Source organism: Epinephelus lanceolatus, chromosome 4 (genome assembly GCF_041903045.1).
Source record: "Epinephelus lanceolatus isolate andai-2023 chromosome 4, ASM4190304v1, whole genome shotgun sequence".
NCBI classification, from domain to species: Eukaryota; Metazoa; Chordata; class Actinopteri; order Perciformes; family Serranidae; genus Epinephelus; species Epinephelus lanceolatus.
This window is the reverse complement of record NC_135737.1, coordinates 27171837-27185023: the sequence shown is the minus strand read 5'-3', so window position 1 is coordinate 27185023 and position 13187 is coordinate 27171837. Positions and strand designations below refer to the sequence as shown.

The 13187-nt window shown below is 42.7% G+C and overlaps 1 protein-coding gene across 1 annotated transcript in view; it reads right to left on the bottom strand.

The window, feature by feature from the left end:
* The window catches only part of rsrc1 (arginine/serine-rich coiled-coil 1), a 136047-nt gene that overhangs the window by 110624 nt on the left and 12236 nt on the right, over nt 1-13187 (bottom strand). The window contains exon 4 of the mRNA XM_033630699.2: nt 472-705. Coding sequence (XP_033486590.2) covers nt 472-705 — 234 coding nt within the window. The remainder of the gene's footprint in view (nt 1-471; nt 706-13187) is intronic.

Below are 13187 nucleotides of genomic sequence, written 5' to 3'. Positions count from 1 at the left end.
CATCAGAGATGCATATGATGTTGTTATGGCTCTAGACTTATTGCGGCTGGGTGACAAGAGAGTGGAAAGTGGAGTTAAAGACATCAGACATCATCTGGTGACCGAAACATTTTCTAAAAACTGAATCAGCACTTCTACCTACTATCTATTCTTATGTCCCTGTGACGTCTTCTCTTACAAGAGGGAATTATATCACATCACAAGGCCAGTGGAGCCTGGTGCTTGATTGCAAGGGGAAATGGAGGAAGAAAGGGAATGATAGGTTGATGGATGGAAGGATCAAGTGATGGATGGACAGACGGAGGAGCTGAGACTGAGCTCCATATTTACGTCTGTATTATGCTGACCAAAATGGTCGCCACTTGTGGAGCCTGCAGTTTAGATTGAGCTGGGCCAACCCAACGCCTGTTTGGTGTGTTTCTGTCTATCTGTACACGTATGCTCGCATGTACGAAATCATTCATCACTTACCCCTTTTTGTCTCCTTTGTCTTTACTCTTGTCCTTGTTTCTGTCTCTCCCTCTGTCCCTCTCCTTCTCTTTCTCCCTCTCCCGGTCGCGGCCCTTGCGTCGGCTCCGGTCCCGCTCCCTGCTGTAGCTGCGGCTCCTCCGGCGGCTGCGGCTGCTGCTCCTTTTGCGGCTCTGGGTCCCTCGCCAGCTGCGGCTGCTGCTTTTACTACGAGAGCGGCGGTGGCGAGAATGAGACCTGGAAGAGATTAAAAGGTGACAAACATAGTTTACAGCTGATAATTCATCAAACTAATGTTTCTCCTAAATGAATAAAAAGTGGAATACTGGTAGTTTCTTCCACAAATAAGCCTTCAGTGTTAAATATCACCCACCTGTTCTAAGTTATATCCACTCTCTGACTTGTCTACCTCTACTTCAGCTAATTATTGCCTGTATTACCCAGAATGCCTTTTGATCACTCGCAGAAACTGTGGCTGAGAATGTTTCACTTAGCTGTCAGTTATGCGTGTGTGTGGCAACAGTGACAGGAAACAGAAATAGGACTAGTAGAAGCAAAAGAGTGTGTTTCCACTGAGGAAAACACATCTTGTGGATGTACTGCAGTGCATGTGATTCACAATGGATTTCTCCCTGCAAGATTTTAAGATGGTATTGCAGGGCTATTCAATTACAGATTCAATTGGGCTGGATTTTAAAACCAGAAAATGTAGATGGACCAGACATTTTCAGCAACCTATTAAAATCTTTTTTTAGGTTTTAGTAATGACAAATTTTAAACAAATGCAAATGAATGTAGTAAAAAAAAAAATAGCACTTTTGAAATTACAAAAAATAAAAGTCACATATCTGATACAGAAACATCACAAAGTGCAGAAACAGAATAAAAAGAGCCATAAATTCTATTAAAGCACAAGAACCATAACAACCATAACAAAAAGAAACCAATAACACTGTGTTGTCCATGTGCAACTCAACAGAGGTAAGAAGGAAGCGCAATGGCTCACTTGTTAGCTACTTCCAGACACTTCATGTAGGCTAGTTTCCATATTTTGTCATAGCAGTATATCAGAGTTATATATGCTGCGGCACTCGGAGGGTGGTTCTGGGCTGGATGTGGCCCGCAGGTCTCCAATTGAAAAGGCCTGCATTGTAAAGCTAATGCTAATGCTTTAAACTCAAGTAAACAAGCAAACATTTATTCCTGTCCTTATTCTAGTATATACCTTATATATGCTGTGTAAACCTGCTGACAATAAAAGGCTTTTTTTGCTTTCAACATAGTTGGATTTTTGTTCATATGCAAAAGACATGCTTCATGTGAACCCGGTCTCACTCCAAAGTCGTCGAAACCTGGCACTTGGGCAGTGACTTTCTGCGTCAGAAACCAACGAAAAAGGGCATCCATTAATGTCAGCATGATACGCAGCTGGTTGCTGTTATAGTTTGATGGAGCGCTGCAGTGTCAGGGGGAAACGCAGCGGGTCAAGATGGTGAAAGTCCGAGTGGGCCTGGCAGAAGGGGTGGTTGATGGGTCCAACAAACAAAGACTTTCACCCCCGAATGGTGTTCGCGTCCCGTAAGATTCTAAAGCCAAACCCTGTTCTTTTGTTCCTAAACCTAACCATGTGTGTTTGTTGTTGAAGGGGGAAAAAATGCAATTCGCAGTGTTGTATCGATGTAGTGCTTTTATTTTGAAAGAGACTTTGCATTAAATTTCCTGTGAAAACAGAAGTTTATCTTCAAAGAAGAAAACTTGACACGGTGTCCCAGAACGTCAACAACCATTTTGAGGGTACCTTGCACGAAGTATATAGACATGAAAAGTCAATGACCAAAACATCAATATGTGACGAGGAGATGAGCAGAACTAGAATTGAAACGAGAATCGACAAAATTGGTTGATAATGAAACAACTCGATACCCAAAACCATCTTTGTGGGAATGGTGACATTAACACAGAAACACTCACATCTGTTAACAGAACCTAAAATAAAACTCAGTAGGATGAAACGTTCCAAGAGTGGACAAATTCATCTGTCATTGGATGGAGCTAATAATACAGTTATGTACAATCACATACACACGCACACACATGCACACGCACACACACACGGCCACAGTAGAAATGGAGCCAATTAGAGGCGGGCTCAGAGGAAGGCCTGTCCTCGGTATTGATCCTGACACTGGCCCTCTGGTCTCAAAAAGATTAACAGCAGGAGATTTACTTTGTTAGTTATGACACACAAACATATATACACACACACACACACACACACACACAGTTACACACACATCATTTAAACCTCAACAAAAAGCAAATTGAAAATGTAACTCATGACTCAATATGGTGCCATACGCACAGAGACACAAATTACCAAAACATAACCGCTTATTTATGTGCACATGACGCAGACAAAACCCTTCAACATACTTTGCTTGCGTGTGTGTTTGTGTGTGTTGTGTGTGTGTGTGTGTGTGTCTGTGTGTGTGTGTGTGTGGCAAGGACCGTGATTTGAAACCCCAGAAGAAATCGGCAGCTGAGATGCCGTTATTTTCCATCATCTATCATTTTATTGATTTGTCTATAAAAACAGTCAAACCTGCTGTCCACGAGCTTTATTGCTTTCCCCCCTTTATTAGTTTGCAGTTTGGGACATCCAGAGCTGTCTCTCTTCCGACAGAAAACTAATCATTTTCTTCAGACGCCTGTCACCATCCTAACAGACAACACTCTGACAACTGTTGCAATCAATTAGGCTGGGGCGATTCTGATCACTGGAGAGTAGCTGCACTAGTTCAAGGTCTCCAAAAGAGAAAAAAAACCTAGTTCTGTTTTTCAATACCACAAAAGTGCAGCACACAAAGACCAGTAACAGTAAAACATCACTGTACATTTAGCACATACTGTAATGTATACAGCATATGAATCAGTTTAAAGTGTAGTTTTATGTTAACATATTGTTCTAGTCTGTCTTCTCATCATTCATCCATTTGCTCCCATGGCATACAGGCTCTGCCAGCCTGGTTTTGTTTTGTTTATTTCCTTTGAAATGTGTGAAAATCTCAGAGGCTTTTGAATGTGTGCACTACTGCGAGAACATTCGCAGTAGTACACACGTAGTGCACACGTTTTCATTAATGTTAAAAGGTTTTAATTATTGTTAACGTAACTACAGTCATTCTGTTGTTCGCTGCTACAAACCAAGAATAGTTGTCATTTTCACTTTATAGCCGTTAAATTTATCTTTTCATAAAAATTTAGACTGTTACACCCTCGATGTCAATTTTTCCTTGTTGTAGCAAAAATGCTAACAATACTTTTCGAGGTATTGTGCTGAAGTTACAAACTGGAGTATTGTGACAACACTAATCAGATATGACAAAGAAAAACAGCAAATCATCAGATTTGAGAAGCTTAAATCATCCAATGTTTGGAATTTTTGCTTGCTCAGGTGCTCATTATCATCAATTGATTCATATGGAAAAGTCTTTTAGTCTGATTAATCAACTGAACAAAAAATTCATTGATTAGTATTCTGTTAATCGAGTTATTTTTGCAGTTCTAGGCAAAACCAGTAAGTATTTCCACATTTTTGCTTAAAAAATAACCTCAGTGATGAATCAATTGTCAATACAGTTGTGGATTAATATTCTGTCAAGCAACTAATGGATTAAATTATCTTTTAATGCCTTTAAATGTCCCTTTTTATTAGTTCTGACAGCTTGCTTGCAGCTTGTCTGCAAACACTAAGCACTTTAGCTTTTTTTTATAAATAGATTTTTATTTCTGCTTATATTCTTTTTATGTAAAGCACTTTGAGAAAATACACAAATATTATTTATAATTATTAGTATTAATATTCTTATTAATCGACTGATCATTTTTAGCTCTAGTTACAATAATACCACAGTGATTTGAGCAGCTGTAGCACTCCTCTTTCTCTCCAGCATTAGTAACTTCTCCCACAGTAACGCCAGTCTCATTGCATTTTGCAGAGCAGATACTAAAGCAGACAACCTGGAGTGATGATCAGAAATAATTATTATGAAACATCTGATTCAGAGGCAGAGGTGAAAGCAGTCATCAGTCACAGGACATTTGATTTAGCATGTTTAATACAGTGTTTACTGGGGCTACGATTAGGCTTGTCAGAGAATCACAGCTAATGGAAAAAAGCAAAAGAAAAACATTGGCATTTTTGGGGTTTGGAGTCTCCAGGCGAGATAATCCATCAATGGCCCAAACAGACCTTGGAATGAGTGAATCTATGTGTTGACAATGCCTGCGTATGTTTGTAATCAACAGTACATGAGGGGGAATACAACAGAGTTGCAGTGTTCCAAACCAAAGTCTTATATTTACAGCCAAGCAAATTGTGGCCAGAAGCAGCAGATGCAATAAACACAATCTCTCTCTCTCTATTTCTCTGTCTCCCTCTCCCTTTCTCCCTCTGATGGCAAAGAAAACAGCCCACTTCTGGGGTGTGCAGCAAATTAAATTTACTGTAGTTAATAGAGTGAGCCTATGCTGCTAAATGTCAATTTCCTGACCAAGTCCTTCCCCTTGGAGAATGATTAGCTAATTTGGGCTGGGGATAAATGGGCTAATGCAGGACACACACAGATAAACAGCCACAGTTGGACCCCATGCCAAGCCCTTCCCCTGCTTTACATTTTATTGGCCTTATTATCTCCAGGGAAAATGGGTCCCCCTATGGCCTAAACATATTTTCATTTCTAATAAAAGGCCCTTGCTGGTTGCCCCCACATACAAAACCCCCCCACAGCCTCCTTCCTCCATTCCTCCCTCGATTCACTGTCCAATCCATTAAATCGGGGCTCTGCAATTGGCTGGGACCATTTTCCTGGTGAATTATCAATAGAGTAATTATGCTGCATGTTGGGAGCCGGGCTGAAGCTTATCGCCGCTGACCCCCCAGTGCGCGCCAGGATATGATCCCTCACCACAGCCCATTGGGGTAATTATGTGGTCGGGTGTGAAGCTGGATGGTGTGTTACCCTTATCAGTCTGTATTCTATTTCTGTTTTCATTGAAAATTGGACATTAATGGCGGCTACGCGATACCACTAGTGTCAGATACAGGTGAACGTCTCCAATGGAATCTGACCCCATTTAAATCATTATTCATGCTACGCAGGGAAGGGACGGGGAACACGTGGACACACACACACGCGCACACGCACACGCATGCACGCACACACACACACACACACACACACACACACACACACACACAAAGAGACCAATTATCCTCACTGTTCCTTTAACCTTATCTGCACCATATTCATATTGTTTCTTCATTTCCCCAGCTGCCATGCTCTGTTGGGAGGACAAAACAAAGTTCATGTCCATATTGTATTTGTCCTGTGGCAGTAAACACCACACAGCAAGTGATGTTCTCAGTGATGCCCCGAGCAGCGTCCTGGTCCATTAGGCCAGTGAGGCGCACCAGTGATTAATGGCTACGTAACTTTAACCCTATCGAATTTCAGTGGACGCTGGCAACACTGACCCCTGTCTGACCAGAGTCTTTATTACCAACAATACACCAAACGCTGGACAAGAGTCATCATGGGACGCAGGAGTTATCTGTGCATATTCTATTTCAAGCTGAATAACTATCTACAATGCACTTGCTAGTAAAATCTGCGCACAAGACTTTGTTCACACTTTATTTTAAGATGGTAATCAGATGGTAATCGGACCACAAGTGGACAGCCAAGACACATCGCCATCCACATCTGTGTCTATCATGCATCTACAGCTGACCACGTGTGTACAGATTTTGTTACTGCCTACATCACTTGCACTAGAAGGTCAAAGGGACCCACACACAGTTATTTTGTCCACACTCTTGTCAGTCATGTTAGCCAGGGCTCCTACAGCTTACAGCAAGTTAGGTTAAAGGCTTTTTTAACGCCACTCAGACTGAAATTTAAGACCAAAACCAAAGAAAAATAAAACATGAACCTACATCAACTGCTTAGGGTTAAAGGGTTAAAAAAACATGGGTGTCAGCAATATTTTGAGATTCATAAAATCCTACTTCCCATATAGTGTGCTGTAGACAAACAAAGAGCTCTCTAGTCTATGTATTAACAATATTTGAAAGTCACAGTGGTCCTCCATGATTACAAAATGCAACTAAATGGTAGCGTTCTGGTGCCCTGCAGATGAGACACACACCTTGCCTATCGCTCAGGAGAAAGCAATCTGGATGGTCGGAGGAGAGTGTGTGACGTATCATGTTTGTGATTCTTTCTTCTTGTGAGTGTGTTTGTGAGAGGGGGAGAGCCACAGGAGAGAGCGAGAGAACCAAAACGCTGAAGCCAGTCTCGTGTCGGTGGCTTAAAAAAAAACGACATGACCATTTATACTCGATGTTAGTGATAGTCATTTTATACGATGTAAATAGGCCATCGCTATGTCTTAGCATTTACATTTAAAAGATTGATTAAAGACATCTCAATATCAATTAAGGCTTTATTTTTAGAGAAACAAATTCAATGCCTTTCATGACTTTTAGAAAGATCCCCAGGAACCCTGGTTAGCAGTTGTGTCGGTACAGCTGGAGATATCTCTGTCAGCAAAACCCAACATGTCTCCTTCCATCAGGATGAAACGATGGATGGTCACGCAACACTTTGTCCAAGTCTTTGTAAAATGTGAAAGCTATAAAGTGGCGGCACACTGTCACCAAAACAACCACCAGGTTGTGCAGTGATGATGTAGTCCTTGTCAGGGACACATCAGTAAGCAATAACGTCTTTGCACCCGTCTTGACGTCTTTGCGTCCCAGACCACCGCAGCATGTGGTTTGAGTAATCGGATCAGAATGCATCTCTGTGGTCATTTACACTTGTATTTAGCACTGTCTACTTGTGACCCAATCATCCAAGACGCATTTTAAACTAAGTGTAAACAGTATCAAATCAGTTAAAGAACTACAACTTTTTGGAGTCCAAGCTGTAGAAGCACTGCCTCTATCGTTATCTAATCTTTGTAAAATGATCAGGTAGTATGCCTTCACAGGAAAGTACGGCAGTAGACACACATTAACGCTTGAAATATGGACGTTTCAGGTGTTTTTTCAGAAAGATCGGAGAGAGAGAGAAACTGTCTGTGAAAAAGTACAAAAATGGACAACAAAAGCCAGCGGAAAAGAGGCAAGCCCAGAGGTGTGCAGGATTGATCCAACAACTACTAATTGTAACTAAAAACACAATAATTGCAATATGCCTTGAAACTGTGTAATGTTGGATCGACTAAATAGAGATAGTGCCATACATACAATTTGTTATAAATATATAGGTGGTGCTCTTCGGGCCTAAACAAAAAATATAATGCAAAATTCGAGATAAGGTTAAGTGCTTTTGTAAATACTGAACAGGCATTTTGAAACCCTACAATTAGTATCAAATCTTTATTTATTCACTGTATCTGCAATTTATTTTTCTACACAGCCTTGACCGAGCCACACCGCTGGTGGTACAAGTATTGGTAAAACCTTAGATTTGAGTATCTCCAGTCACACACACGCACACACACACACACATATACATACAAACACAAAGACTACAAAAAAGCTTGCCAGTCGACTTTTCCAAGCAATAGACAGATTGAAAAAGAAACGGGCCTATTGAAAGTGAGAAGATCCACATTTGAAGAACTTCATTAATGCGCTGTTCCCCGCCGAGTTATTTCCAGTGACAGAGCACACAGCAGCAGCTTCATGTTCAAGTTAAAAGTCACTTTTCTTTTTTCTGCCATTTCAATGTGTCTAAAAGCACCTTGAGTGAGCAATGTGCATTTCCTGCTGCCAAAAGACGTGGAAAACAGCTGTTCCTGCCTGACGCTGGCTGCTGAATGGAATGCAAATATGTTAACCATCCAGAATTTATTACTTTTGAGTGCTCTTCAAACGCAACGGCAGACACAAGTTTAATTTATGATATTCCTCTAATTATGAGAGCTGTTGAAATCATTTCCCAAGCTGCTTCCTCCTTCCAAGCAGCCACATTATCTGTTCCCTCAGTTCACAGTACATGCACGCATGCACGCACGCACACACACGGACTCAGTCATCCACCATACACACCCACACAGAGACATAAATATACATACACACACACACGCTAAATAACACACAAGGAATCGCTGCAAAGTAGCTGATTGTGAGCACAATTAACACAGCAAAGACAGAGCATGAAAGATTCACAGAAATGTTTTTTCTTCGTCCCCCTCTGCTTCATAAAAGCAATGTTTAGATTTGTCATAATCTTCAGTTTGCTTTTAATTTAGCAGTCGTCAACACAAACGTCTGCAATGCCCTGCTACGCTGTGAAGCAGAAATGAGACCCCATGCAGGCCACCCACTCACTGCGCCCCCCCATACCCACCCAAACACACACACACACGGTTACAGCCACAAGCCACAAGGTCAAGTCATTTAGTAGAGTTCAAAGGCCTTCACAGACCCCTCAGATCTATATGAACCTACAACGGCCAGCCAACGATGAGGGAAAAGATGACTTACTGTGGCAAGATGGGGTTTCCATGTGTGTGCATGTGCATGTGTGTATATATGCATGGCCGTGTGAGTGTGTCGCTGCTGTGTTGATTACCCGGCGTCTTCATTGGCGCATATGCCCAGTGTCACTCAGCCTCCTCATCGCAATCCTAAACTTGGCCGTCTGGTGTGCACCCGTGACCTTTGACCTCCGTGCAGCCGAAGCTCGACATGACACCCATTAGCAGCTGGAGCCGAGGGGGGCCCTGGCTCAGCCACTCAGCCCCGACACAAGGTCAAGTGAAGGTCACTCTGAGACTAGGTGCTAACTTGCCAACTCACTCACAGCCACTCACGCAATCGAAACCCACTTTTTTCCCTCCTTCCATCCATCACGGCCCGGAACAATTAGTTACCCCGAGTTAGGAGAGAGTTGTTTTGGTTGTCATTGCCTCCATCTGTATGAAGGTGGAAGGCAGGGAGGGAGAAACAGTTGAAGGACTGGAGGAGGAGGAGGAGGAGGAGGAGGAGGAGGAGGAGAGGGAGCGCAAACTACACAAGGAGAGACAATAGGTGAAGGACAGCAGGGGGGCTGTGGAGGGAGAAATAACGATAAGATGAAGGACAAAAAAAAAGTTGGGGAGTCAAGAACGACCAAGGTAACAAAAAAGTGGGAGCATGAAAATGAAAAGAAAAAACGATTGGGACTTATGGAGAGGACAGAGCAGACAGCCGTGCTTCACATCAAGCTGGCTCCAATTAGCAGGTGTGCTCTCAGCCGCTCGCTCTCCCTCTCTCTCTGGTCAGGGAAGATGTATTTTTCTGCCTTTTATACGCATGTATTTATGAAGTGGTAGGAGATCTGAGGGCCCTTAGCATAACAGCCTTTTATTGTTTAAATGTGGACTGCTCGGCCCCGTGTGCTTAAGTGATTTAGGAACCTCACAACTCCGGTATAAGAAAAATCATAAACGCTGAGACAAACCATGTGGGTGGACTGTAAAAGGCACCGAGGAACGGGCCGACAAAAAGCAGACACACATTCCACTACTAAAGGGAAACTACACTTAATTAAACACCCAAGACACAACTGGAATAGCGCCCTGTAAAAAACTATTAGTTTCCCCTCTTCAGTGGAATAACATAAAGTTGTCTTCTGACAGAACAGAGGCTTGTCTCATAAAGAAGTTTCTAAAAATCATTTTTTAAGAACTGCTGTCAAGACTGAACAAGGAGAAGGAGAGGGAGATGAACGCAGAGAGAGAGAGAGAGAGAGAGAGAGAGAGAGAGAGAGAGAGAGAGAGAGATCAAGAAATGAATAGAAAGAGAAAATACTCCACCTTCTGAGGGGGGGGGGGGGGGGGGGGGGACTCTGCCCTCCACTACATCTGTTGCTTCTCGCGGTCATAAAGGAGCCAGATTTTATCTTCTTTTACCAATCGATTCGTGATAGGGTGATTTTTGTGAAGCATAGCTGCACTGCGACACAGATCAACACAGGAACATAAAAAGCTTTTCTGGTCACCACTTTCTGAACGACGTCAGAAAAAACACGGCATAGGACAGGTTAAATATTATAGGGTGACGATATATTTGTCTAAAGCTTCCACAAAATCCCAAATTCTTTTCTCCTGTCTCTACAGAACGTTATTGCTGATGCACCCAACGTCAATATAATTTCTATTTTTCTTATCTATTTTATATAATCTAAATCTTTTTAAATCTTTAGCAGAAATGGCAATAGTTGATTTGATATGTGCTGCTGAAAGCAGGATCCAAATCATGCCACATGTTACAGTGATGGCATAAATGTCATTCATCACACATCTGCAGTAGCACATGAGAGACGGGGGGTGCGCGCTTTGTTATCCCACTTTTTCTGAGTGTCAATATCCCACAGAGTTTACAGAGAAATCTGGCAAACTTCCACTCCAGCAAAACTGTTGACTGCATTTAAAATAATTACATTTTTTCCTGCTTTGATTTCAAGCCAAAATTGCTACGTCGGGCTCTCTGTTCAACCAGTCACAGAAGTGTTCTGCTCTTTGTTCAGCCAATCATACGACAGTTGGCCACGTATCCTTTGGGCGATCCATCTATCTCCACTTCCTCCTCATGTCCTCGACTCTGCCAAAACCCGAATGGATAGACAGAACAAAAAAGGAAGACAAATTTCAAATAGAAAAACTCATGCGCATGCTGAGAAAGTGTTTCATTACTTTCAAAAAGATTGTCAAGGTTTCAGTCAAGGCGCACATGATCCTTGTTTCATTTCTCTGCCATTCTCTCTCATTTTTCTCTTCTTTTTCCACAAATAAATTACTAAACGTGTGAGTGAAACCACATGCTTGTGTGTGTGTGTGTGTGCGGCAGTGTGTGTGCTTGTGTGGTTCCTTTGCTTGTCCAAAGTGAACTGACAAGTGCAGGCAGTGGTTCCATTAGCTGGCAATTTGCTCTCAAGTTGTCCGTGAGGGAGGGGGGGGGGGGGGGGATGAAGGAGTGTTTTTTTGGCAGGATGGCGCACATGGCTCTGCTTAGGACGAGTTAAGTGAGGTGCTCGCACACATAATCCTAGGCCATCATTCAAACACTCTCGCAACACATACACTCTCAAACATGCAAGGACTTACATGTGAATAGGACGCAGCCTAAATGGAGATCAATGCCTCCAATAATGAAAATTTTCATTGTAGACATGCATATATTTCCTTGATAAATGCGCTGATAAATGTGAAGAAGGAATTATTGTTCTGAATGTGACTTTGCCAGCATATTGTAAAGACCAGCTATAAGTCTGCACAAGCTTCCTCTGCGTCCCACAGAACGATGTTGTCCATATGGTTTGAGCCAGAGCATAAGTAGAGTACAAGGTAAACACGCCTGACTGAGGTTTGTCCATGCATGCTCTCTTAGCATGGGTCTCTATGGACTAGCTCAAAACCTGGCCACTGAATCACACACTGCACATAAACATACCTCCCTCCCTCTGTGTGTGTGTATGTGTGCGTGTGTGTGTGTAGCATGTTTAAGAGTGAAAAGAAAAACTGTGGACAGACGGTGGCGTTTATCTGTGCATAAATTAAGAGCAGAAGCTGTTAATTAAAAGGGGGAAAAATAAGCACAGATAAAATAAAACTTTGCTAATCGGCTACTTGGCAAGGTGACCTCGGAGTGCACCGGGCGCCATTCTAAGACCCGCTGTCCTGCTGGGCGAGTGGCACAGGGGGGCAATGTGCAGGTCCGGCTATGAGCAGCAGGCAACTGGTAGAGCCCCCCTCCTCTTTACTCTCTCTCCCTCTATGTATCACCGTCTCTCTATCTCTCTCTTCCCCCTCCTTCTCCGCCCAGAGCGTTATTAGACCCAGGGCTCCGCTGCGGCTCCAAACAGCTCAATGACAACACATAGGGCCTGCCAATTAGAAATAATTAGACAGTCATTTCAGTGGCAAGTCTTTATAAGTGCATATATAACGATGCAATGATGCTTATTAGCCGGCCTGAGCCGGCGAGGACCAGGGCCTCAAACGCTTTGGCGCTGGAGAAAATAATTATGCCAGTGATCACAAAGCGAGCTGCACATCTCTGTACTTCACCTCCACGCGTTTCAAAAATCCACTTCATTAGCTCCCGTAATTAATCCTCCATTAATTGCAGGAAAAGCCCAGTTTACCTCCCTTCGTTTCTAATTATCATCTTATAAATAGTTATGGTTCTAATTAATGTGTTCATTAGGCAGGATATTTCTCTCAAAGCCTCGCTGGGAGCCAAAGGTCCGGCTCGGCTCTCTCTGAAGCCTAACCAGCCAGAAGGTGAGGCCATCCTGCCTGCATTTGCTTTTATTTTACTACATTCAACCTCCTAATTGGCATTTAAAACCCAATTTGGAAGAACTTCAAGAAGCTTAAATAGGAGAGAGAGACAGAGAGAAGGCAGGAAGGAAAGAGAGAGAGATACATTTGGTGTTCATTTTCCTATGCCAGAGCTAAAGCGTTTCTGTCTCTGTCTTCCTCTTGGTCTGGCCAGACGGATGAGGCTTTTCACTGTCATAAAGTGAACACAATGAGGGCTGATTACATGCTATTAGTCTTCGGCATTGTAGAGGTTTTATTTGCTAAACATTGCAAGTGTGTCTCTACCAAAGTAATCACAGTGGGAGTGCCGTACTTCTGCTAGGTTTCTGTCATCA